General features: G+C 47.4%; 1 protein-coding gene across 2 annotated transcripts in view; it reads left to right on the top strand.

Moving 5' to 3' along the window:
* ncs1b (neuronal calcium sensor 1b) overlaps nt 1-22,693 on the top strand; it is a 35,772-nt gene extending 13,079 nt beyond the window's left edge. Inside the window, exons 4-10 of one of the 2 annotated variants that reach the window (XM_029259505.1) lie at nt 8,269-8,293; nt 16,695-16,833; nt 18,853-19,120; nt 19,252-19,340; nt 19,464-19,541; nt 21,023-21,139; nt 22,323-22,693. In XM_029259505.1, the coding sequence (XP_029115338.1) occupies nt 8,269-8,293; nt 16,695-16,833; nt 18,853-19,120; nt 19,252-19,340; nt 19,464-19,541; nt 21,023-21,121 (698 nt within the window). In that variant the 3' untranslated portion in view covers nt 21,122-21,139; nt 22,323-22,693. The remainder of the gene's footprint in view (nt 1-8,268; nt 8,294-16,694; nt 16,834-18,852; nt 19,121-19,251; nt 19,341-19,463; nt 19,542-21,022; nt 21,140-22,322) is intronic. The other variant, XM_029259506.1, reaches the window with a different exon arrangement.
* Nucleotides 22,694-26,084: the final 3,391 nt, after the last annotated feature.

Genomic DNA, 26,084 nt, shown 5'->3' with positions numbered 1-26,084 from the left:
CGACTGCTTTCTCAAATGGTGGGGACTGTGTGCAGTGGGAGGAAAAAGTTTACTTTTTCAATTAATCTGTTAAATGGAGTATGCGATGTACCGGCGTGAGCTGAATTACTAAAATGTCAAGAAGAAATTTTAGAACTGAGGAAATACAGCAATTTCCTGGATGTTATTCCACTACCTACTAGTCTCTGCCCTGACTAAATGGCCAGATTAATCAGTTTCACAGCTGGGTCAAATACATTTCACACGAAGCATTTATTTTTGCTATATTTGATGGAGAACGATGCTTTGTAAAGCATTTTTTTTAAATGTGCATTATGCCAAATAAAAATATATATCAAACACTTTGATAAAATACTAAACCACAGCTTGTCATCACTCCCATGATCCTATATGAAATACTAAATACATTGTACTATATAGCATAGAAGATGGTGCGGTGGCGCAGCGGGTTTGACCAGGTCCTGCTCTCTGGTGGGTCTGGGATTCAAGTTCCGCTTGGGGCGCCCTGTGATGGACTGGCATCCCGTCCTGGGTGTGTCCCCTCTCCCTCCAGCCTTGCGCCGTGTGTTGCCGGGTTAGGCTCCGGTTCACCACGACCTCATTTGGGACAAGCGGTTTCAGAAAATGTGTGGGTCTGTATAAAACAGATATAAATACAAACTGTGGAAAACAGCAGTTTTTACATATGAAAAATGCTTTGACAGGTATGGTCAGCAGTTCTGCCGGGACTTTCAAAAACATCTCCTCGGCTCAAAAAATTAATATAGATTAGTTTTATGATTAGATAAGTCATTCAATTAAAAAAATGACCTCGTTCTTTTCTTTATCATTAGTTAATTGGTTTGTAATCTGAGCTTTTGATACGTTAACCCGAGTCTGTGACAAACATATGACTACCTACATTAATATGATTACAAATGCGATATATTCAATTATGCAAATGTATTAGTCATGTCCTGTGATCATGAAAGGACATTAAACCATCTATTAGAAATGACACGTAAAAGTGGCACGCAGGCTTTCCATTTGGCTAAATGAAATTAAAAGTAACAACTGTTAATATATTAAAAATACATATTAATGCAGGCACATTTGTGAATTGGTTATATCTCCTGTACATGAGGACGTTAAATGTACTGGTGTAGGTTATAGTGACTATCAGTTATTGTAGGGTGTATAGTTAAATACCAAAGGGCTGGGACACTGTGGTCTCGACACGATTTTTAAGGTTCATTTAACAAGTAGGGTTCTGGTGCTCAGTTTACTTCCCTCTCACTGATGGAGGGGAAAGCGAGGAGAGGAGGTCAGTGCCCCAGGCTGTGTGTCATCGCCCCCCCCCCCAAATGCTGAGAAGTCAGAGTGCATGCAGATGAGCGACAGTTACATAACTCGCATTTCTAAGGCGCTTTAGCCAGTCGTCACGCCGGCCGAGGTCTGACCAGGCCCGTGCGGTGGACGGAGAACCGCGAAGGCGGGGTGGCTCAGCTGAGCCGCCCCTCCCCCCCCACAGACAGCGCCCCCGAGGCACTAAGAGAAAAGAGAACAAGGATTTTCTTTTTTTGTCACCAAAATGGGCCATTCTCCTCCCAGAGGATCAAGTGAAGGATAAAAGAGGAGGACAATTCCCTACTCTTTCCTCTTTGCTTTTTTTGGTGGTAACTTCCCTGGCTGGTACTTCTCCACTGAGAGATGGTGTTGTCCTCTGCCATCTCTCTGAAAGGCAGAACAGAGAAGGGCCGGGTCACGACGCAGAGACAGAACCAGTATACAGGTGGTACTCAACTTACAACATATGTGGCTTACGATGACCCAGCGTTACGACCGTCTCGTCAACCTCATTATATTATTTTCGAGTCCAAATGTTTTGTCGTAACGTGTAATGATGAGGCTCCAGCTGTTGTAGAATAACATCGATTGGTCGCCCTGCCACAACGCACCATATTTCTTATTCACTCAGTCCTTGTGTCTATCAGCTACTGCATTTTATTTACAAAAACATTGTTTAATGTACGGAATATTTCCTCTATGCTTCCATTCAAGTTACGTTTTCTTTGCAATAGCTAGAAAGCAAAAATGCGAGTGCGCTGGCGGCGCAGAAAATACAAAAAAAAATGTAGAAATTGAAAATGAAAATAAAATTGTAATACTGCACACTATTTGCATTTTTTATTACTCTCTATTAGCGTTATTTTAACATTAATAATATGTGAACTTTTTAAAACATTAACATTACATGAACATAAAGCCCTATTATACAACGCTGCATTCGTGCATGTTAATTGTTGATATATCCTTATGGTTCATATAATCCAGTCTTAGAGGATTAACGACTTGCAACAAATTGACTTATGATCAGGTTATCAGAACAGAACCCTGTAGTTTTTCGAGGACCAAATGCTTACAATATTTAGCCGGATGCCCATGTAGCTTTAAGAAGTTCCGAAAGGGTGACTAGCTACTCCAAAATTCACGGAAATATGATCCAAATGGTTTTTTTTTCCGTGCAAATATGTTAGATTTCTGAGTCAACCATATCGCTGTGGAGGGATCTTCTCATGTGGACCATAGCAATCAAATACATTTTCTTGCCAAATGTGTACGAATAATCATTCATTAATTATTTTCTTTTTGCTTCCTCGAACATATGACGCTTTAGTCCATCCTTGAGAAGTCACACCGTTGGGAGAGTGAATCCACGGGCGCCGTTTGCGGAATCACTTGCTAATGACAGCAGGCTGCCGGATGCTGCTACTGCTCTCCATTATCACACGGTCGGCCCATCGCCAGGCTGCGAGTCGATCACTAGGACCGCGAAAGGCCTCGAGACGCGGACGCCTCTCATCCTCCCCGCTGCGTGTTAAGTGGGACCTCTGGTCGAGTGTAATTTCCTCCCAGGGTTTTATTCCAAACCGGAGGATGCTTGAGCATTTCGAGGGAAAATAAGCAAAAATTTGATTATTTCCCTCATGCTGCGTAGGAGTTTATTTCATTTATTTCATTTCTGCATGCATTACAACGAGCAGTTGACGCAGTAGTAGGTAGAGCTGTCCCTTTGGGCTCAGTGGTTGCAGGTTCGAATCGCCTCCCGCTGTAATACCAGTAAGTGAAGCACTTAGTCTGAGTTGCTCCAGTAATTCCCCTGTTGTATATAAAAGGGTAAATAATTGCGATAGTTTGACATTGCAAGTTGCTGCACAGGAAAGTGTCAGCTAAATTAATATAGAGAAACATTTACCTTTTCCCAGCACCAAGGATTCATGGCAAACTTATGGAGACTGGAGACAAGGACAGGGTTTGGGTGACCTTCTCTTAATGTAAATATCACGACATATGCTTGTGTTTCAAAACGTCGAATGTGTTCATCGACAGTAGACGGATCAGGGGGACAAAGGTCAGCCGGTGACGCTGACACCGGAAAAGTACCTATGATTTTCAGATGGCATTTTTACCCTCCGGAAACTTCTGGTTCAAGTAAGGAAATAACCCGTTCCATGACTTTTTTGGAAGGCAAAGGGCAAGCTCTCTAAGTGCATTTAATTCCATTTCCTTTGCGAATATAGGACATTTCTTGGTGACCAGCTAAATTAACTTAAGAATTGCATGGTTTTATGGAGGAATGTCACATCAGGTCCTCTGGAAGGAGATACCCACATCTTTACCATACCTCTTGATGACCTCCCTCCACCCCAGCTTGCAGTGGAAAGGACCTACATTATATTAGATTGTATTATAAATCAATGGGTGCAAACTAGCAGCATATATGTGTATTTCCACATTTGCTAGTTATACATATGCATTATATATAGTGATTAATGCTGCTGTCTTTGGACTCAGGGGATACATTAGTAGAAAAGGCTAAAATGGATATGGGTAAAATGGATGAATGTAGGTAGCTTAAAGATGTAAATTGGTTGCAGAAAACAGTCAAATAAATGATATATTTGGACTTCGCTAGACTTCAGTGAGGGCTGAAATACCTTTGTTTGGGCATCAGTTCTTGCTAGTGTTATAACCACTCAGATGCCCCTTTCTGCCTGGATGGCGGCCACAGCAACGCCACCAGGAATGCGCTAATTGAAAGCATGATGCGGATCTTCACAGGGCCACCATCCCCTTCCCTCCAGTTTATCGCCTTCTTGTCCCAGTTTTCTTACCACGCCTGGGGTCTACGGCACGTTTTAATTCATCGTTCTGCTCGGGGATCCTCTAACGTGCTCTTTGTCGGAACTCGCTAACTTGTGTTGTCAGTTGAAGTGTGTTGTGGCCAAATGTTTCTCGCTGTCAGTCAGGCCGTATGCTGCTTTAATTTGCAAATACATAATTTAAATTTTTTTCAGTGTAGGTTCCCTGGGGGCGCTCTGGTTCCCTCTCACAGTCCAGACACCTGCGTTTCAGGTGAACTGGTAGCTCTGAGTAGACTTTGTTGTGAGTGTGTGTGTGAGGGAATGAGTGAGTGTGTGTGATTGCCCCTCTGCCCAACACCCTGTGCTTCCAGGATAGATTCTAGACCACCGTGACCCTGCTCTGGAAGTGATTATTATGGATGGAATGGATGTAGCAAAAGTGTTTTTAATAGAGTTAGCGTTTGGTCGGTATGATCAAGTCTGGGGGGATGGGAAATACCCCAGTACATGAAATTACGTGTGTCTCACTGTCACTGTTGTTGTTATGTTTTTTTATCCGTTTTACTCTGTTATTCTACTGGGCTTTAGCTGCAGCAATACACCGGTTTAGTATTTAGCTCACGTTACGCACAGCATCCTGGGGTTCGTGCTGTGACCTCACAGGACACGGACAGAACAGCAGAAATCCTTCGGCAGAAACACTTCCTCCTGAAGGTCAGGCTGCCTCCAGCCTTTGTTTGCGATGACTGTTAAAATTTGCCGAAACAGATGGATGGCCAGATAAAATGAGTGATTTATTTTGCGGCGGCTCGCAGGGTAGGATTGGAGCACCTTCATTCGTTCCGCCTCTGGGCACGGGGGTCAGCGGGCTGCCGCGGGTTTCCATCCCTCTTTGTTGTGGGGAACAGACTCTGGGGGCTGTAGTGGTGAAAATTGTTTTGCTCTGGCTGGAGGGATGATGGGGGCCGTGCCGAGGACATGAGAAGGTGCTAGATTGGAGCCCTGATAATACTGCGGTTTGCTGCAGTGTAATAACAGTGCTTGCTCCCAGTGCTGGCGCTCCCCCAACCACCAGCCGCCTGTCAGCCCTTGCCCTCCCCTATGACAAGCACCCCATATACATTTACTTTCATTCATTAAGTAGACCCTTCCCTCCAAAGTAACATACAATTCATAGTCAACATGACAAGTATTGCTCGACTTAAGACGATCCGGCTTACAATAAACCTCGCTATATTATTCTTGAGTCTCGGTCATTGTTTGGGTGTCCAGCAGCTACTGTGTTTTGTTAACAAAGCTTTTCGTTTGTAATTCCCTTTAAGTTGCTTTTCCTTTGAAATGGTTGGCAAGGGAAAGATGTGAGTGTTCTGGTGACGCTGAAAAGAAGAAGCGGAAAACAATATATTTTGAAATGAACATGGCAATAATGTGGCATGAAAATAGGATTATTAGGATTTTTTAACATGAATAATGTGTGAAATTAGTGAGAAATATAATAAAGCCCTATTAGATGGCACAGCATTCATGCAGTTGTTTATATATCTTCATGGTACATATATTATAAGGGGATTCTAGACATATGGGGGGTGTGGTGGTGCAGCGGGTTTGGCCACGGCCTGCTTTCCGGTGGGTTTGGGGTTCGAGTCCTGCTGGTGGTGCCTTGTGATGGATGGTTGTCCTCTCCTGGGTGTGTCCCGTCCCCCTCCATCCTTGCGCCCTGCGGTGCTGGGTTTGGCTTCAGCTTGCTGTGACCCTGCTTGGGGCAAGCAGTTTGAGAGAGAAAGAGAGATTTTGGACATAATGACAAAGTGAATCTGTGATGTAGTTTTACTCCATCTGAATCTAAGGACCACTTGTAAAGCAACCAGCAGCATGTTAGACACAGGATTATCAAATCTCAGCTTGTCTGTCAGATACCACCATGTTGTTGGTTCACATCCCTCAAGTCAGAACCCGTAGAAGTGACAGTTAAATAGTAAATACATTGCTAATCATAGCAAATGTTGCTGGACTCATTTTTGTCACCGTCAAGAGAGAAGTGGCTCCAAAAGAAATAGGGTTGAGACCCTTCTTGAATGTTGGGAGGGATTAAGTACCTCTGAGGGACAGGGGAAGCTCATTCCATCACATCTCAGTCACAGTCTGTGAGCCACAGCTATCCTCACAAAGGGGGAAATCAGGCCTATTGCTGCAGGAACTGTATGATGAATGGAAGGATGACATGTGTGCTTCTGCAATTCAATGAGGCAGCAAGGCGCACCGACTTAGAGCAATATGAGTTTTAAGCGAGTGGCTGAGGAGGGCACGTTTGGACGGGGTTGTGAAAGGCAGTGCAGCTGAGTACTTTCAGCGGTAAAAATAGCTATCTGGGCTGTCAGTCGCGGCGTTTACTCTGTTTTCTTGAGAACAATTCACTCGCCTTCGGATTAACATGACAGGCAGTAAATCAGCCCTCACTTTCTGTGTAACTAAGCTGTAATTGGAGACTCTGATCATTGAAGGTCCTGAACTGGGAGGGATGTGATGGGAACAGATGCGACTGGGATCACACTGAACAGCATGTTTTGACCATGATGTAAGCAGTGCTGAATTCTGAATGAAAACGTCCAAAACTCATTCACTCGTTCATTATTTGCCCGCTGGAGGGTCACCATGATCAGGAGCCTCTCCGGTTTATATGGACTGTATGGCAGGGTACACTCTGGACTGGACACTGATGCCACACATATCTCTTGAAACATTACGTAACGTGTTATGATGTACGAAAATAAATCCGATTAATTAAAGGTTCAGATTCAGCTGGATGCAGCCATGCTGTCTGGTGGTTGTGCTTGCTTCTCTGTAAGTTGCAATAAATGTAAATTTACGAGAGTAAGCCAAAAAGGTATCTGCAATATTAAAAATCTGGTCAAATGCAAATTATTGCGCATGCTTTTTGACTTATCCTCATAATAAATAAGCCTGCAATGGTTGTAATATTTCTTTAAATGTAAAGACAGGATGAAAACGGCAGCAATGCTTCTGTTTTGTGTTGGGACTCTCGCTGCGTTACGTCCCTCTCGTTAGTTATTAGATTGGCTTACTCTGGCCAGGATCTACTTGGCGTACCCGTGGCACCTGCTGCAGCCTTGGCTCCGGGTCACCGGCATGCCTTGTCCCCGGGTGCGTCACAGGCGCTGTAAAAAGGGCTAATCTCCTGTAGATGTTAGCACCAGCCTAATCCTGTGGAAGCTGTAGCATGAACTGCACTGAAAGTGGGCCGCCCAGTGGGGCTGGGGCCAAAGTCCTGAGTCCGACAGAGGAATCGGAATCGTTGGCACGGGGGCGAGGTAGAGCAGAGGACAGGGCGTATAGACCACAAACAAAACTGGTCACAGAAGGGACACTTTTGCTGTACCTTTGAATGAGGTACTTTACCTTAATTGTTAGGTAAAACATCCAACTGTACAAATGGGTAAAATACAAACATATGAGCTGAGCAACGTAATTACAATAATAGCATCTGCTTCACATCTAATTTACAAGCAAATAAATGAACCCTTCAATGGACCTGGAAGGAAAAGGTGGGTTTGGGGTCTGACTGGGTGCCGGAGGGTTTCCCAGAACTGAAGGTTGAACCGCTGTGTATGTTTACCAGCGCGGGTTCGCCTGGCTCAGATTGAAGTAAGATGTGGGTGGACATCAAATTCTGAAGTGCACACAAAAGCAGGAAATCTGACATCCCTCTTTGTAATTTTAGACATCTGTGTAAACCAATTAAGAGGAAACTGTGTATTTAGCAGAAATCAATTAACTGAAATGTGGGAGCAGGGCTCTGTTACACAAATAACATTCGATCGACTAATGTATTTGAACACGGTATAAATGCACAGATGGCGCGCGAGGAATGATCTGAACACATCGCAGGCATTAATTTTTCAGGAAATGAAGACACGGAGATTGTGTTTGTCAAATTATAGCCATCTTATGGTATCATCTTTTCTGTATTTTACTGGTCAAAATTTAATTGAACAGCACGACCATTTATTGTTTAATTTCGGAGTCACCATTTGAAGGGCGTCTGTTATGGGGGGAGGGGTGGCGAATTGTCGTACAAATATTCTCCATCCAGCTCACACTCTCTCTCCTGTTTTTCTCTCAACAGTTACAGAGAAAGAGGTGCAGCAATGGTAAGTGAGTCACTCCCTTCTGGTGTTTTCCTCAGATTGCCGTCTCTCAGCTGATTCGTGGACTTTAAACCAAACCAGATGAGAACATTGTCTGTTACGGTAATGAGAAGTCCTCAACTCTTTTGCTCACAGTGACGATGTTTAAAGACATCATCTTAAACCCTTTAATGTCTTCATAAATGATTAATCATTTTACTTTAATTTCCTTAAGATTTTTAACAAGATCTTCCTACCATAATGAGAACCCATGGTGTTGGTTAGGGTTACGGTTACGGATAACCCTAAGCCTCACTCTAGCCAAAAGACCAACTTGTATTCATATTTTGTCTTAACATCTTGACGAGGGATCGTGAAAGACTGAAACTTTATGTAAATGCTGTCTGTAACTATGTCAGGGACATGAACAAATGGAATGGTAACGAGAGATGCGTGTCAGTACTCTAATTTTACTTAGTGTTTTCTTTGTTTATAGTTGATTGAGATTTTTGACACTATTAGTGTATTTTTCATGTTTTATCAGTATTGCAATCTTTGGTTGCTATAAAAAATTTCTTTTAAAAAAACTATGCTTTTGATGCATACATTAAGCTGGATGCTGCATGGTAGTGTTTTTAATATGTTTTTCAAAATATTCTTAAATACCACTAGCTTGTTTAACACTAAATAATTGAAATCAGTAGACACCATTTATGGTTCATGAGGCTGTCACTATTTTTTACCCTCCGTTCCTTCATTGAACCATGTCTGTTTCTTTTTGACTCATCCAGGCCACCGCCCTTTCCTTAGGACTCCTTTTTGTCAGTCTCCACCCCTTTCTTTAAGACTCCACCCCCTTCTGTAAGACTCCTCCCCTTTTATATACCCGCATTGCCACAAGCCTCACAGCATGCTCTCGCTGATTTTCAAACAGCCTGCAATTGTGGATTTAGGTGAGGCTACGAGTATTTCTGAAACTCCAAACTTGGCAATGACCTTTCCAGCTCTCCTATAGTCGTGCGGCGATGCGATAATACCCAGAGAGAGACCCACCCCAGAGTGAGACCAGTCCACTGCTCTGAAAGCGCAGCAGCGTAACGTCACCCTGCCCTTTGCCCATCCGCACAGGCTAGAATGTGGGCCTGTGCCAAGCCCAAGGTCAGGGAAAGACATGAAGCTGGAGCTGGCATGGATGCCGGCCTTGCGGGCGTTGCCAGAGCGGAGAGGGAGGTTTCGACTCCTCTCTGCCTGGCACTAGGCCGATTTCCTGGGACAGAGAAGCAGCCTGGCTGAGTTGATGCTTACAGTGACTTGCAGCGTTGGGTTTACACTAAGATACCTACAATGTTTTACCTATTTTCACCAATAGATCATTTTTACGGGGTAAGTACCTTCAAGGGTACGACAGCAGAAGGTGCCATTCAGACCTGGATCTTTCAATTACAAACACAAGGTTTCTGGTTCAGATCCCAGGAATGGAGCTGTTGTACCTTCGAGAGAGAGTCTTTATCTGAACACCTTCAGTAATGACAGTTTAAGCAGTTGTGTAAATGCTCTAATAATGGTAGTAATTTTACCCAGATTGCTTCACTGCACGATGAGGTCATTTTTTCCTGAGCAACTGAAGCCGTTTCATAACGCAGCAAAACAGAGAAAGTGCCATTGCACTTCTGTCACTGTCTAATGAAACAGCGGGATGTACATGTCACTTTTATTCGTTAGCTGTTCTTTGTGGTTAGGTATTTATTTACTTTGTTTGGTGTAACTGTGCACCATATTGTCAGGTTATGTGTTAAGGACAGAGTGTGTGGACATTTCCCTGCAGGGATGAGTGAAGTACCATCCTATCCAATAATAATAATAATAATAATAATAATACTTTTTTAAAAAATATTTCTAACTAGATAGGTCTCTATATGTCCAACACCAATACAGGTTCCAGTTTGGTGTATGTCTGGATGTTGTGTGTACTTGGCAGAGATGAGCTGTAGTTAAGCCTCTTGATACATTGTCTCCTGGGCTGATGTGGCATGGCTCCAAATCTGGACTCCTCCATATGTCCAGAGGTGGGCCCTGTGCAAACACACCCCCGTGGGGCAGGATTACTGACCCCCTGCCTGGTGTGGAGGGATTGGGGGGGGTCCCAGCCCTGAGGCGGCTGCGGAGGTTTGGTAGGCAGACCGGATTCGCGAAGGCAGCCAGACCTCCCGACGGTGAGCCGAGGGGAGATGAGAAACCTTCTCCTACGAGCTGGAAGGGAGGCATGTCGGGACGCGTTCCCCAGCCCGGCACCCGCCTCGGAGCACGGCGGACAGATGGTTGGCTGTTTGCGCCCCTCCTCCACCCGGTCTCACCCGCCCGTGCTAACAGCCAGCATACAGAGAGCCAGGATGTTGGATGTTGTTGAGAGGGAAGCGCAAAGCAGCAGTTGGCGGGATACTTCTCATGTCACGTCTTGCCTGACACTTCCGACGGGGGATCTCAACCGCTGCAGCGCTCCGCCTCCGAGGAACACGGCGTAGAGGAGCATGTGCGTCCACGTGTGTGTGTGTGTTTAAAGGGGAATGGTGTGCTGTTGTGGATTATATTGAAACAGTGACACATTCAAACACACACACACACACATCTGCATTTGTAGGACAGGTGCACGGTGTACCCTCACTCATGCCTCATCCATGCCCTCAGGCGGTACAACAACGGTTCTCAGCCCTCCTACTCATGACTGACAGGCTGTGTGGTCTTTCGCTGCTGCTTCCATCAACAAATTAATTGCATTCAGTAAAGCAGATAATTGTTTTGCGCAGCGTGCGCACAAGTAAAATTTCCATGTACCGCCAGTGTTGCGCAAGACCAACGGCGCTGACATTATAAAAATGTGATTTCCGCCTCTTTTCAGACATTTAAGCATTTAGCAGACACTTTTCTCCAAAGCAAAATGGTGTTTGGCTGACAGCTTTGTCCAAGGTAACTTACAGTGCTGGGTACTCTATTGTAAACTCTTTAAACTCTGTAGACTGTAAATTCACCTAACCTTAACCCTAACCTAACCCTAACACAAACTCACACCCCCCTCCACACACAGACACTATAGGCAGTCTAAGGTTACCAATTCACTTATATGTCTATGGACTGTGGGAGGAAACCAGAGCATCTAGAGGAAACCCATACAAACATGGGGAGAACACGTACAGTGCTGCTTGAAAGTCTGTGGACCCTTTAGAGATGGTCATTATTCTTGTATGAAATATTGAAATAATCCTATAAAAGCCAAATGTTAAATCTTAAACCAAAAAAAATCTGTAAGTAAGTATGATTTACATTCCTTATTTTACTTACCTTCTTGGTTTAACCAGTGCAACTTGGGCTTCACTTATTTTTGCACCTGCTCTATTTTTGTGTTTCTACTACACACACGATTTCCTCTGAAGCAACATATGGAATTGATTATTAAACACCTATTATGTTACAAGATAAACACCGATTCTCATTAAATAACTGTTTCATGGTAAAACTAATGGACATCAGGGGTTCACATACTTTCAAGCAGCCCTTTAAACTCCAAATACACTGAGCAGGGATCGAGCCCACATTGGAACCCACAGCCCAGGAGCTGTGAGGCACCAGCACTACCTGCTGCTCCACCACCAGTGGTGAAAACACTTGACTTTGTCCACCTCTGCTGCAGAGGTTCATCTCCCGATCTCCTCACGGCAGCTGCTAAGGCCTCTATGCGACGTCAAGCAGGAGAAGCGAGAACTCCGTCCGCAGCCCCTGGCTCCCCTTTGAAAGGACCAGAAAGGATCATCTGCAGGAAGTTCAGTTCATAGGCTCAGAGATGTTGCTCCTCCACTAATCGATTTACTGTGGAAGTTGGGTTCGACCTGATAGTGATGTGATTTAAGACAGAGTCCTGAAACGTGTCCAAACTGGAGGAGTATGTGGTACCCAGAGAACCGAAGGGCCATTGCTTCCAGTCGCAGGAAGGATCGTGCCATAATAAAATACAAAAAAATCGAAAAGAGTGATGACTGCTCCAGACTGACTCACACAGCCACCATGAAATGGTAGTTTGGCAGCCCGTTTATTCCTTGGTAAGAATTCTCCTGGCATTGCCCTTGGAGATTCACAAACCTTTCTTTCGAAAAAGGAGGGGAAGAGTAGCTGTGAGCTTTCTCAACATTTCCAGTGTCACCATAAAAACTGACCAGGCCAGTTTTTTCACTAGATGTGAAAAGCGGAGGAAACACTGAATCAACAGTGGTTCGATGGAGAGAGTGACAGTAAAACTGAGTAAATGCTATTCTGTGCATTTCCTGAAATATATGCAGTGGGCGGGGCTTTGGACTGCAGTGGGTGGGGCTTTTGTGTTTACTGGGCGGGGCTTCAGTTTTCAGTGATTAATGTTAATGCGATCGATTAATGTTAAAGTTGTGTTTCTTAACCTGGCCATGCTTTGAAATTAACACTAAGTGAAGGTTAAGAGTGGGGACAGCCAAATGTCACAGGTTCAAATCCCACCTCCAGCTAGAGTATGCTCGAACAAGGTACTTACCGTAAATTGCTCCAGTAAAATCACCCAGCTATATAAATGGGTAAATGATTGTAAGTAGGTAAACACTGTAAGTTGCTTGGGAGTAAGGTGTCATCTAAATGCATAAATATAAAATATCATTTTGCGATTACTCCCTGTAACATAATTCTGTGCGAAGGTGGTCAGGTTTCACTGAAATAAGATCAGTGCAATACTGTACCCACATTTATTGATGGACGTTTTTTCTAGGAGGGGTCTTCAGCTTTCAACAGACTCTGAAAGGGGATTACAGGACAGAAAACGTTAATAAACGCTGTCCTTATATGAGATTTTTGACATTTTTGAATAGTTTGTAGCTGTAAAACCTACCTGTACATTATATTTATTAATCTTCTGCATAGCAACTTAAAATGCTGGAAACATAACTGCAAACATAATATTGCAAACCTAACAGGGGCAGCAACTTTATTTCAAAGGAGGCAGCATAAGAAGCAGCTTGACTGAGCAACATTAGTTTGACACTGAATTCATCGTACTGCAATTTTTATAGCGAAATGGGTGGGTGTTCATTCATGCAGAAGTTGCATTTAGTACGAAGAGGGAAAGGGGGATCAGCCCACATTTTAAATGCATCCGTTTGCATCTTTGCCGCTTTCCGATGAGGCGTTTGGTGTACGAGACTGTCGATTATCACACCAAACAGCAATGACTCACCGACGCAAGATGAGCCCGAGGTGCGAGACGCTAAGGAGGCGGTGCTCAGAGGTGCCTGCGGAGTGGCGACGTTGGCACGGAGGTGCGCCCGTGTGAAGCGGCCCTTCGGGTTAGGCTATGAATTCAGAGCAGGGTGTCGTCGCGATCTGGAAGAGCGGAAGTGAGTCGCTGCAAAGCCGAGCCTCCGGGTGTGCGCCCTGGCCACCGGCGCTGTGCCCCCCTCCACCCCCCCAGAGATAGGCTAGCGCGAGGGGCCCCCCTGCAGGGCGGAGCAGGCTCGGCGGCACAGCCGTCCCTGTCACCGTCACGCTCGTCAAGAGCCGCAGCCACCGATGGGTCTTTATTCCCATTCAATCACCCCCATCGGAGGTGACAGTGATGATGGACCCAGAGACATTCCCTTGACTGCTATGCCTCCAGAGGCCATGGAGAACTAGGCAGGGGGTGGGGGATCTTCCCTTCGCACACGCTGCCCACAATACGGCATCTAAGCACAATTGCAACCGTCCCAGTGGACTAAGGGGACTCCCAGTGGACACAGCATCGGAGAGGGGAGGGGGCATAGTGACTTACTTACCTTGAATCGATACAGGAAATATTACCCTGCTGCAAGTGGGCAGATCAGTGTAAGCTCAGTGTACAAGCCTCATTCTCTCTCGCATTAGAGAAAAGCATCAGCTAAATGAATAAATAAAACTGTACTGTGTAATATGTGTGTACCACTGATCAGAAGACCGCATGCATGATAAATATATATATAATGCATAAAAATAAAGGCTCCACTTGGCATATATCTAAATATACACAAACACACACGCACACATATATAGATGCATAGAACATAAAGGCTTCTCTTGGTAATAATGCCATCTGCCTACTGAGAAGCCTTTATTTTTAATTTTTATGCATCCGTATATACAAAACCAAAAGAAGCCTTTATTTTGATCGTGTTTAGAGGCGTAGGGGCTTGAATGATGGAGCGGTGGGGGGCTTCACGCCTAAACAGCCGTTCCTCGCTGCACAAGCCCCCACCGGAAACCTGAGTCACACTCCTCAACATTTTACCGTTAAAACACCCAAAGCTTTCACCTCCCTCCGTACCTTTCAGAAACGCCATCCTTGTGCCACAATCACATGTTCATCCGTGGTGTTGCTCTTCAGCACAAGACACACACACACACACACGGGCCAAAACCATTTGTCCCAAGTGAGGTCACGGTGAACCAGAGCCTAACCCAGCAACACAGGGCATAAGGCTGGAAGGGGAGGAGACGCACACAGGCCAGGACACCAGTCTGCCGCATGGTACCCCGAGCAGGGCTTGAACCCCAGACCCACCAGAAAACAGGACCCAGCCAAACCCGCTGTGCCACCAGCACAAGACGCGCATATGCAACATATTATATATTTGCATTATCCTGCCAGCAGATCAATTCTTTATCGTGTATTAGACTTAGCTGTTGCCCTGTGTTGTCTGCGGATTATTATTACTATGATGTATCTGTTGGCGGCAGGGCGTGTACTTCCATAACCTCACGTTCCGGCTGACAATTTTTAGGAGCTGATATCCATCAGCTTTTAAAAGGAACGCAGAAAATGCCCTTTAATAATGCCTCTTGATTTATATGGTAAATAAATGAATGCATGAATTCCTTATGAGCAACACAGCAGGGCAAAAGGGCTTTTAAAATAAATGGTCTGCTGCCCTGTTACAGTAGAGTAACTGCAGTACGGTACTTTACTATTACCACACTTGCCTTAATGGGTTACTTGTAATACTTGTTCTCTCTTATTTATCTGTTTATTTATATTACATTTACATCTGTTTGAGGACTAATAGATAACGTTATGTTACATGAGAGGTTTCGTCCAGGTGATTGCACATCACGTCACGCTCCACATGTCGAAGTTACATGTGTTAAATGGGGGTCGTTTCAATTAGACACATGAATGAAGATCAACGCTGGTCAAGATTCTGTGAGCGGAGAGGTGTTACAATCAAGTCGTTTCACTGCCACTGAAAGTGTTCGGAAGGTGGGGATGTGGAGACGTTTCGATTTCGAAGTGTCCATTGTGAAATCAGGAGAGAGTAATTCAGGATAAGCAGGTGGGGTTCGAACCCGAGTGCATCTAACGCAAGGCAGCTGCTCTAAACGTTACGCCTCCTGCTGGAGGGAAACGAAGCCGATGACAGCGTTACTCTACATCTAAATTCTGGCACTACAACCCAGATCTATCAGGAACGTGTGTTTATTTTATAGATCCTGATCCGCGAGGGTTTAAATCCTGGAAAGATGTTCTGCGAGTGGCGGTGGGGGTTGGGGGAGGAGGGTGTTTCTTCTTAGGAGACGATTAGCATTTGAAATGAGTCACAGCACATCTACTGCTCCTGAAGCGGGTCGCCCGTGGATTAGGCTCCGCGCGTGTGTAACCTGGCCTTCGGGTGCCAGTTTGACGGAATCCCATCGCGAACAGACTGAAGCTGAAGTGTCATGGACTGAAAACACACCTGCGTGCAAACACACACACACACACACACACACACACACACAGAGCTCATGGAATTTCTGCAGACACATGCATTCTTAAAGCACCATCCTCCACTCCTGTCTGCTGTTCTTCCTCCATCTGGACCTGTTCACCTGAAGTAACATGTCTTTGGACTGTGGGAGGAAACCAGAGCATGGGCAGAACATGCAAACTGCACACAAGCTGAGACAACGTTAAACCCACAGCCCAGGTGCAGCGTGGCGTCAGTGCTACCCGCTGTGCCGCTGCCCAACCACGTCCTCGAGTTGATGTCTGCGTCAAAGGGTCCTGCGCTGCCATCCCAGAGCCGTTGTCCCGGAACCATTGTCTCCTCCCACGGCCGGGCAGCATGGATGGATCGTCCCGTAGAAGACGTGAATGATCGAAAAAGGAGACGAGTGGGAAATTGAATTTGAATTGACCCTCGCTGTCCGCCCCGCGGAATCAGGAAGGCCCATTATCGGATTCCGTGCGTAATTGCAGCGATACTCGGGTTTTACTTCAGCCGTTTTCTTTTCTAATTAATCAAACGGTTATCAGGGGAAGATTACGAGGGATTACCGTCTCGGTTCGTCTGTTTCATGTCCAGCACATCCGCCTTTGTCCATGCCGGGGGTCTTGCTGAGTCGGCGCGGCTTCTTCTCTTCCCAGGTACAAGGGCTTCATCAAAGACTGTCCCAGCGGGCAGCTGGACGCCGCCGGGTTCCAGAAGATCTACAAGCAGTTCTTCCCCTTTGGAGACCCCACCAAGTTCGCGACCTTCGTGTTCAACGTCTTTGATGAGAACAAGGTAGGGGGAGCCCTGCGCAGCGCTTGCTTCCGCCCTCTTGTGGAAGAGTGAAACCTAAATGTCAACATTTATTCATTTAGCTGATGCTTTTTTCCAAAGCTTCTCACACTGTTCATCTACTCGCAGTTATTTACCCATTTATAGAGCTGGATTTTTTTTTTTTTTAAAAAAAAATGGTAAAGCTACAGGAAGTACCTTGTTTAAGGGTACTACAGCCAGAAGTGGGATTTGAACCTGTAACCTTCAGGTCTAAATGCAGCACTTCCAACCACTACATTACCAGCTGTCGCTTTGGTGTTAAGATACAGTACTTATAACTATTTAGCCCAGCAGGGTCATTTTTACTGGAACAACACATGGTAAATACCTCGCTCAGTGGTACTACAGCAGGGAGTGGGACTTGAACAAGGGTGCCCATCTTGACAACTACCTGCCCTCTCTCAGGGCTACAAGCCCACAATTTTGACCCCCCCCCCCAAAGGCAGGTGGTGTGTTGCGCCCTTTGTTTGATGGAGGCGAGTAAAAGTACTGCGTAGGTGGGCCTGGATTCATGAAAGAGGAAACGGGGGCAGGACTGAAAATCTCCGCCCACTTCCAGACTCCACCTCTTTTTAAAACCGTCATCGTAGTTGCACCCTGCGGTTGCCTCTCCCGCTCATGGCCGAGCCAGCGGCCTGGGATTCGTGATGTGAGCATGCCGGGTTGGGTCCCCCTTGTCTATTACCGTGATGAATAATTCACTGTGTGGCCCCATTGTGTAATCCAGGGTGCCGGGGAGGCGGGGGGTCGTCGCTGAGCCGTGGGCTGTACTGCCCGGAGTCGTCCGTTCCTGGCGAAACTGCCCTCCCTCCGCAAGGGCCACTCATCCATATAAGAATATAAGATAATCTCTCTACGGTTACAGACAGCAACAGACGGACCGAGCGTCCCGTCCTGTTCTCGTTATTTTAATTGGCGTCGCTTCTCGACGTGCCCCGGGTGCGAGGCCTTGCTGGCACCGCTCACCTTCTCTTCCCCCCGCCGCCGAATGTCACCGATCCCGAACGACAGAAGTGAAAAACGTGGTCTGCAGAGGTCACGGGGTCGGCGTGTGTCTGTGCGTCATAGCCCAACTGTGACCGTGAAGAAGACCTCAGGGTGGCTCTGGTGTCGCCCGCCCGTCTCCGCTCGGCTGTCAGGAGGGAAGTGGAATCCAATTTCGGTTTTGAAGAACGCAAAGGAATGTTTCGTGAACTGAAGTCGCGGTGTTAAATGGGACTCGCCGTAGACCGGAGTTCTCGTAACCGGAAAGGTCGACCGCTGCTAAATGCGCCTCCTCATTTCCGGAAGCAAGTTGCATTCCCGTGTTCCGGGAGATCGGCGCCGCAGACGCCGAAATGACGGAAACATTACGTCAGCGATGGCTCTCGGTCTCCGCTGAGGAGCGCAAATTGATTCAGAGCTTTCTTGCGGTCGAACGTGGTTTCGGTGCTCTTGGAGAGACCATTCTGAGAGCCCTGAGATGCGGTCCATCGATCGAATACGTTGAGTCTGATCGCCGGCGTCTCAGAGCGACCGTTTCCTCTCACGGACGGTTCTGTCCGCAATGGACGTCCGGCGGTCGCTCTCAATGCCGGTTCTCAACCCCAGAAAACAGAATATCGTACTCGGGAAGCGGGGGGGGCAGGGAATCGAAAGGGCGAGACTCGGAAACCGGGTCCCTACCAGCTTGTGGGATGGAGGCGCCGACGGCGACGGGAAACCGATCGGATCGCGTTGAGCGTTTGGGAAATGTGGAGCTGCAGTGTCTGGCAGCAGAATTCATCTTTTTAATGACCTCTGGTGGGGTGCGGTTGCCCCCCGGAGGGCAGGGGGGTGGGCAGGTGCGGTGCAAAAATAGCAGCGGGGCTGTCCCAAAAAGCCTGGCCCACTTTCCGGCTCCACGCCGACTGCAGGCTCGGTCCCTGCGCCGTTCTCCGAAAGAAGGGTGTTTTTCGTTCCTTGTTTCACCCCCCCCCCCCCCCTTCCCCTCCCCTACAGGACGGACGCATCGAGTTCTCCGAGTTCATCCAGGCGCTGTCGGTGACCTCGCGAGGCACTCTGGACGAGAAGCTGCGATGTAAGAGGACGGACGTGAGCCACACGACCCCCGATGACCTTGACACCCGGCGCCGCCGCGTTGCGCCCTGCTTCTTGGCGCTTGGCGTTCAGGCAGAGGGAGGGCTGTCAGATGCATGGATGAGACACGCGACACCGCGCAGCGGAAGCATGTGCTCGCACACTCGCGCTCGCAAAACGCACGCAAAAGGCAAAGGTCACGGCCTCGTGGCTGCACTCCATTACCCCATGCGGTGTCGCTTTGTCCCCGGGAGCTCAGAGAGCTCAGTGTGTCCCGCTTTGTTTCGTGCAGAATTTAATTTCTTTGGTTTTTCTCTTCAGGGGCTTTTAAGCTGTATGATCTGGACAACGACGGATACATAACACGCGATGAGATGCTGAACATCGTGGACGCCATTTACCAGATGGTCGTAAGTGTGACCCGTGTTCCGTTGCGGACGTCTCTTTTGAGCCACGCTCACTAGGCAGGGCCCAGTGTCTTACTGTTGTGTGTGTGTGTGTGTGTGTGTGTGTGTGTGTGTGTGTGTCTCCAGGGAAACACTGTAGAATTGCCCGAGGAGGAGAACACACCAGAGAAGCGAGTGGACCGCATCTTTGCCATGATGGACAAGGTACAGTGCGCAAACTAATCAAACCATACCATATCTCTCTACCCCACCCACCAGCCTATATTTCCCATAATGCTCCTGTTATCGTCCCTCGGGCATCTCTCTGCTCGCTCAGCCTCCCCTTCGGCTCCAACATATCCTCCAACATCCTCACAGCAAAAATCTGCTTAATTTCCGTTGCACTTATAAACATATTTCTCCACATTTGTACAATAATTGAATCGTATCCTAAAATCCCTACGTGAAAAGGTAGGTTTTTATAATCTTGTATTATTATTTTTTTAATTTTTGTATTATATTATGCTGACACTTTAACGGGGAATTTTCATCTGGAGTCCCTTCTAGAAACTTCTAGGAAGTCGTTTGGGTTTTTCTACCCTTGTACTAAAGGGGAGCTGCTGGTTTGGTCTGAACTACCTACTTGTACTCAAAGGACCTGGGTTTGAATCCTACCTCCTGCTGTAGTACCCTTGATCAAGGTACTTCCCCTCAACCAGTACAGTAACAATTACCCTGCTGCACAATTGGGTAAATCACTGCAAGCACAATTTTACACCTCTGTGGATGCAAGTGTCAGGCAAACGAGGGAAAGTCAGTGTAAAAATGTCTCTACAATTGAATTAAAATAGCATTTATCTGACACTTTTCTCTAAAGTCACTTACAATGTCAGACTACTGGGTAATTTTACTTGAGCAATTTAGGGTAAGTACCTTGTTCAGGGGTACTATAACAGGAGGTGGGATTTCAACTTGTGCCCTTTGGGTTTATAACAGCAGTTCTAACCACTGCACTGCCAGCTACCCCAACTGCATCAGTAAGGTCCTGCTAACTCCAGCACTCAGAGGTGTAGCTGCTCCAGGGAGGGGCTTTTATTAGCCCTCTTCCCCTGGTGGGGAGGCCTTGGCCCAGCGGTCCCTAGTAGCCGCGTCCATCATCTTTGATTCAAACCCGACTCATAAAATGCCCTGCAGACACATGATCAGCTGCTCTATTCATACAAAATTGGTTAAGAACCGACGACACGGTTTGATCAGCGTGCTGATTTTTTGCCCCCCGAGTGTATCTGTAAGACGTGGTAATACACGGTGAAATACAGCGCCTCCGTTCCCCTCTCCGTCACTGGACATTGCAGAGTAATTACTTGTAGCCGCAGCAATCCGGCATCACTCAAAGTGCCTGCGGTCCATAAAAGTGTCGGTGAGCGAAGGCGCTTCCCCGGGAGCGGACCGCGTCTTCGCTTTCGCCGTCTTGGCGAAATGCGGGAACGAGGCCCGTCGTGCTCTTTCAAGCGCGGTGTCCGTCAGTCAGGAACCGCCTCGGGGGCTGAGTCTCGCCATCGCCCTACGTTCATTCTAAGCACATCAAAGCGGCTGGAGCAGCGAACGATCGCTACGTCGATGGGATGTAGCGTGGCGGCGGCGGCTTTGCAAAACCCTGCCATCTGCTGGCAAGGAGGAGTCGGTGACGCCCGCTTGTGTTTCAGAACGCCGACGGGAAGCTGACGCTGCAGGAGTTCCAGGAGGGATCGAAGGCGGACCCCTCCATCGTCCAGGCGCTGTCTCTGTACGACGGACTCGTATAGTGGCCGGACGGCACAAAGGTGGGTCTGCGGTGGGCAGCTGAGGCTCGGGGGCATGTGGGCGCAAACGCGGTTCCATCGTAGGCGCAAAGCCCATGGACGCCTTGGGGGGAGGGGGGCGGGGGCAATACGGCCAGGAGGGGCAGAACTGCAAATGTGATCGAAATGCTTTTCCGCTGAGGATGGCGCTCAGGAAAGATGGAGAACGGGCCGAGGATCTCCGAACCGAATCGAAGAAATGAAAGTCCATGTGCTCGTGAACTGCGTTCCGGCGACAAGCGCTTCCTGCAGCAGACGCATCATTTTCTGTTAAATACGCTTTTAAAAAAGGTACAAACAGAACACGCAGCGCATGAAATCTGAGTATGTTAACAGACTTCGTTTTTCCTTTCCAGTCTTTAATTGTTCCTTTGGTAGATGAGGGAAACCGTCTTGTTTTTTTTAATGCTTTTTTAAGCCTCTATCAAAGAAACAGACAGAACTGGTGCTGTAGCACATGAAGGAAACACTGCTTTAATTGCATTTGCTCTGTGTTAGTTAATAAAATATGTGTCGGTAATATTAATAATTGTTGACTTAGTTTTAGGTAATGAAAACATAATAAAAGTGAATAAAAGCTTTTATTATTAATACAATTATTATTAATATATAATTATTATATTATGATTATTATAGTTAATACTAAAAGACAAGCTTAAGTATAATAGTAATAGCAACAACAACAGTAATAATAATAATAATAATAATAATAATGGATTGAGTTATCTCAGTAAACAAGAGTTAGTGTTAATTCCAGTAGTAGTAATAACAACAACAATAATAATGGGTGAGATTTACTTAGGGTTAGCAGATAATAATAATAATAATAATAATAATAATAATAATAATAATAATGATGATGTGCAGAGGTCTTCCTTTCTTCAGCCCTTTCTCGGGAGGCCCTGCAGACAGAAACTGTCCTGTGTGAGAGACAGCTGAGCCCCGAAGGCACCGGCTGTGCCACAAGATCACATCCCTGGCACCTGCGGTCCCTCCTGAATACTCGTTGCTCGGGTTGCTTTCATTTACAGCTGTGCCCTCGTGCCCCCGGGGCGCTGGGTTGTTACCGAGGTGCCCCAGGCGACACTTCCTTCTGGCGCACGGGGACGGACGGCCCTGCGATGTCCCAGCGACCAACTGGAGCTTTTTCTCTTCTTCTTCGCAGGGTATCCAGAAGTGTCCCATCTAGCGCCATCACCCTTGAACTCGCAGGAAACCCACGTCTCACAAGTCAGTTCTCTGCCTCGGAGGAGCCCGGAGGGAACGGAAGCGGGAGAGGGGGGTGCCGGTGGCCGGGGGCGGGGGGGTTCCGGGTTATCAATTTGTCCCCCTCCATCGTCCCCCAGAAGCCAGCTGAAGCGCTGCCTGTGAGACTGGGCCCCGCCAACCTCTCGCTGGGGGGAGGAGGACGAATGGGACGCAAAGACTGAGGCTCGCAGCGCGGACATGGACTGAATGGACCAGGCGGGACTTCGGGGGGGTGGGTGGCAGAGGGACATCCGGTGGGCTGGCTGGGGCAGAGCTCTAACCCACGGGGGCGGGGGGGACATTCCATCGAAGATGCCAGCCACCATCAGCTGTCATTGGTGTGGGTGGGGGGGCGGGGGTGACCATGTAATGCTTTCAACATTGGAAATGCTGCATTGCCGCGGTGTTCGTGAAAGTGTCGTGCAGTTTTGTCAACCGAAACTTTTGTCGTATTAATTTATTTCTATTTTTTTTTATATATTGAGCACTACGTGGTTTCGCAGCTTTTAAAGTGAGCTTGGCTTTCTGTGGGTGGGGGGGGGCGGGTAAAATGCAATCGTGAAGGTTGCGGCGCGTCGCTTATTTCGCCTTCTGTGTGCGCGGTGTGCGGCCCTCATCTGCGCCAGGGACCAGGACACTAGTGTGCGACACCTTCACGTACCGAGCGTCATTGCGAGAAGGTAGCTGCTAGAGGGCGATTCGCACTACGGTATCGCGTGCGTCCTCTCAGTATTTCAGCATTGTATTTATCTCGGTGTTTCGATCATAAAGCGGTCGCCTGCCGCTGACGGACGAATTCCGCCGCACCTTCGCCGCATCTGCGAAGCCAGGAAACGCATCTCCAGCTGCTTGTTGCGTCTCGGCGGGGGGGGGGGGGGGTCGGTTGCGCGTCCCGCCCGCTGTGTGTTTGTGTGTTTGTGGCTTTTCATAGCAACCCACCTTTCCTGGATTAACCGGTGAAGTGTTAACTATCTCCACTGTTGAGTTCCTGGCCGGCGACAGTGCGCTATGTATTTGTTCCTGCTGTATGAGCTGTATGACTCTCTGTTTTTTTTTTTTTTAAACACACATTGAGCTGATTTGGTGAATTATCTCAATAAAAGAGATTTGGAGCAAGATCCTCTACACACACACACACACACACACAATATGGCGCTTTGATGCCCCCGGCATGTCCAATCGCAGTTGACTTCCAACGCAGCGTTCCCGCATCGTCTCCCCGGCGTCAATCCGACCGATCCCAGATCAGCGCATCTTTTCGTGTCCGACGGCTAGTTTTGCGAGAGAAGAAGGCCGAGCAGACGCAGAATCGGAAAGGGAAGGGGTGACTAGACGGGCAGCAGCGAGCAGGAACAAGGACACCTCTCTCGCTGCTCTGACCCCCCCGGATCCATTGTAGATAATTGGCCCCATTATTGCTGTGTCTACAGAGAAATTGAGATTTCGTGGCTCTAATGGCGAAATCGACTGGCGGCGCATCATTGCTTTGACGAGGAGCCCGGAGTGACCGTAGCCAGGTAATCGCTGCAGCTGACAGCCTTTTACTTCTCGGATGCGTCACAATGAGCGTTTCGGAATATTCCGGACGAGAAGCGTTCCGGCTCTTACGCCATCGGTAAAGGATTTTCTCTGCTTTTGCTCAGCGGTGTGTGTTCGCCACACCGAGTCTTTGCCTGTGTGTACGCTGCTGCCTGAAGACCCGCGCCCTTCGAACCAAGGACTCTTTCCTCACCTGAGAATGAATAAGCAACATTTGCACTTACACTTACATTTATTCGTTTAGCAGACGCTTTTCTCCAAAGCGACGTACACCTCGTAGAAACCACACATTTGTGCTTTTTTCCTCCTAAATAAAGTAGGGTAAAGCTTACCCTGCTCTGCTGTGTATTCAAATTCAGGACTTGCTGGACTTCAGATGAATGAAAGATTTAATTTTTTTTTTTTTTTTTTAAAAAAAGGTCATCTTCAGCTGGAGATGCTTCTCCTACCGGGTCTCCCCTGCGACCTGCTGTTAAAGCCGCTGGGGAGACCCAGGTCATGTGGCAGTCCTTAACAGAGCCACTGGTCAGGTTAAGTGAGGTCCAGCTGGCCCATTACCTGCTGGGTGGGATCCTCATCTGTGGGAGGCAGCTGGGAAAACGGTCACTGAAACTGCTGTGTACCACGGTATGGGAGCAGCAGGATCCTCACAGCCCTCCTACAAAATCCACTATCTGTTTTATCACCGGCTTCCCATCTGGCTGTGGGAGAAGTGTGTGTGTGTGTGTGTGTGTGTGTGTGTGTGTGTGTGGGTGTGTGTGTTCACCCGCACTGTCACAGTCACAGGCTTCGAATCCAGGACATCTTCAGCTGCCAGGACCCCAATTTGTGCCACAGCCGTTTAGCATCTCCAACACGTCCGACTGACCGTGTTTTGCCAAAAAAAAAAAAAGAAACAGAAATGCAAAATATTTGGATCTGAACATGTCTTTGTTCACCAACTGGATGGGAAAAAGCCACCGTTACAGTGGTACAGCGAAACGCTTCGGATTGTCTTCTCCTCATTTACTGTGGTGTGACCAGTGTAACCCTTTGTGCTTCTCAGCGAAAGAGGAGCCAAGACACGAGAGCTGATACTGCGGTGCTTCGAGGCGTTGGCTTCACACCAAAAGGTCACAGGTTTGAATCCCCCCTCCTGCTGCAGTACTCTGGATCAAGATCCTTAATCTGAAGAACAAAAGAGCCCACCTGAGTAAATAACCATTATTTACCCAAGGGGTTTTTTTGGGGTAATTACCCAATGGGTAAATAATTGTAAGTAACTTAACATTGGGAGTCGCTTTTGAGAGAAGCGTCGGATAAATAAATGAACAAATGAAATGCGTTGTGTAAAAAAAAGTAATGCAGTTAACAGCGTTTCTAACCATTTGCTCATAATTTAGAAACGAGTTGAATTCGGACGAATCCGTAGTTGTGGATCCAGCTGATGTCCGTCAGTCGCTGTCTCTCTAAAGCCGTTGGAGGTCTTGGGTTTGACGTGCTTCCACTTGGAGGCGACCGTTTCTTCCCGGCAGCTCAGCCCAGGTGGCCTGAAACACAGTGTGGGAAAATCCATGTGGGGAGAGTGCAGTCGACACCACCCTGCTTTTAGAGGAAAGGCCAAAAAACAGATGCCAAATGCATCCGGACAAGTTCGGGGTCGCTTCCCGGACTGCGTGGAGAACAAAGGCGTTTTGCAGCTAGATGTGAAAATTTTGCAGAAGTTTTTTTGTGGAAAAAAAAAAGGTCTGACACTTGGATTTACAGGGTCGCGGAGCAGGAGTGCCAAATGACAAGGTCCCGTCTGCAGCGTTTCCTTATTGGTCGCGTCGGCTTTAACGCAGTTGGGGGCTTAGATCAGATATCGAGGTGGGACCGTTAAATATCGCACGTACGTTCAAAAGCAGAACGGTTTCAGGAAAGGAGAGGAAAAGCGAAGGTGAGATCTCGTCCGTCTCCTCGCCCCGAGAGGAAAAGCAAGACGACGGATCTTTTATTCACGCCGGCGCTGACAAAGATTGACTTTGTGGACCGTTTGTGTTTTCCGCCAGAATAAACACGAGAAGGGTTTTGTTTGGCAGTCTTTGTGAAGCAGGAATAAAGTGGGTGTTGGAGACGGCTGTCAGGGCCGCGTGGGGTGCGGGGGGAGGGGGGGGGGTCG

The sequence above is a fragment of the Scleropages formosus genome, chromosome 17 (assembly GCF_900964775.1).
Source record: "Scleropages formosus chromosome 17, fSclFor1.1, whole genome shotgun sequence".
Classification (NCBI taxonomy): domain Eukaryota; kingdom Metazoa; phylum Chordata; class Actinopteri; order Osteoglossiformes; family Osteoglossidae; genus Scleropages; species Scleropages formosus.
The sequence above is the reverse complement of the archived record's forward strand: the minus strand, read 5'-3'. Positions and strand labels throughout refer to the sequence as shown.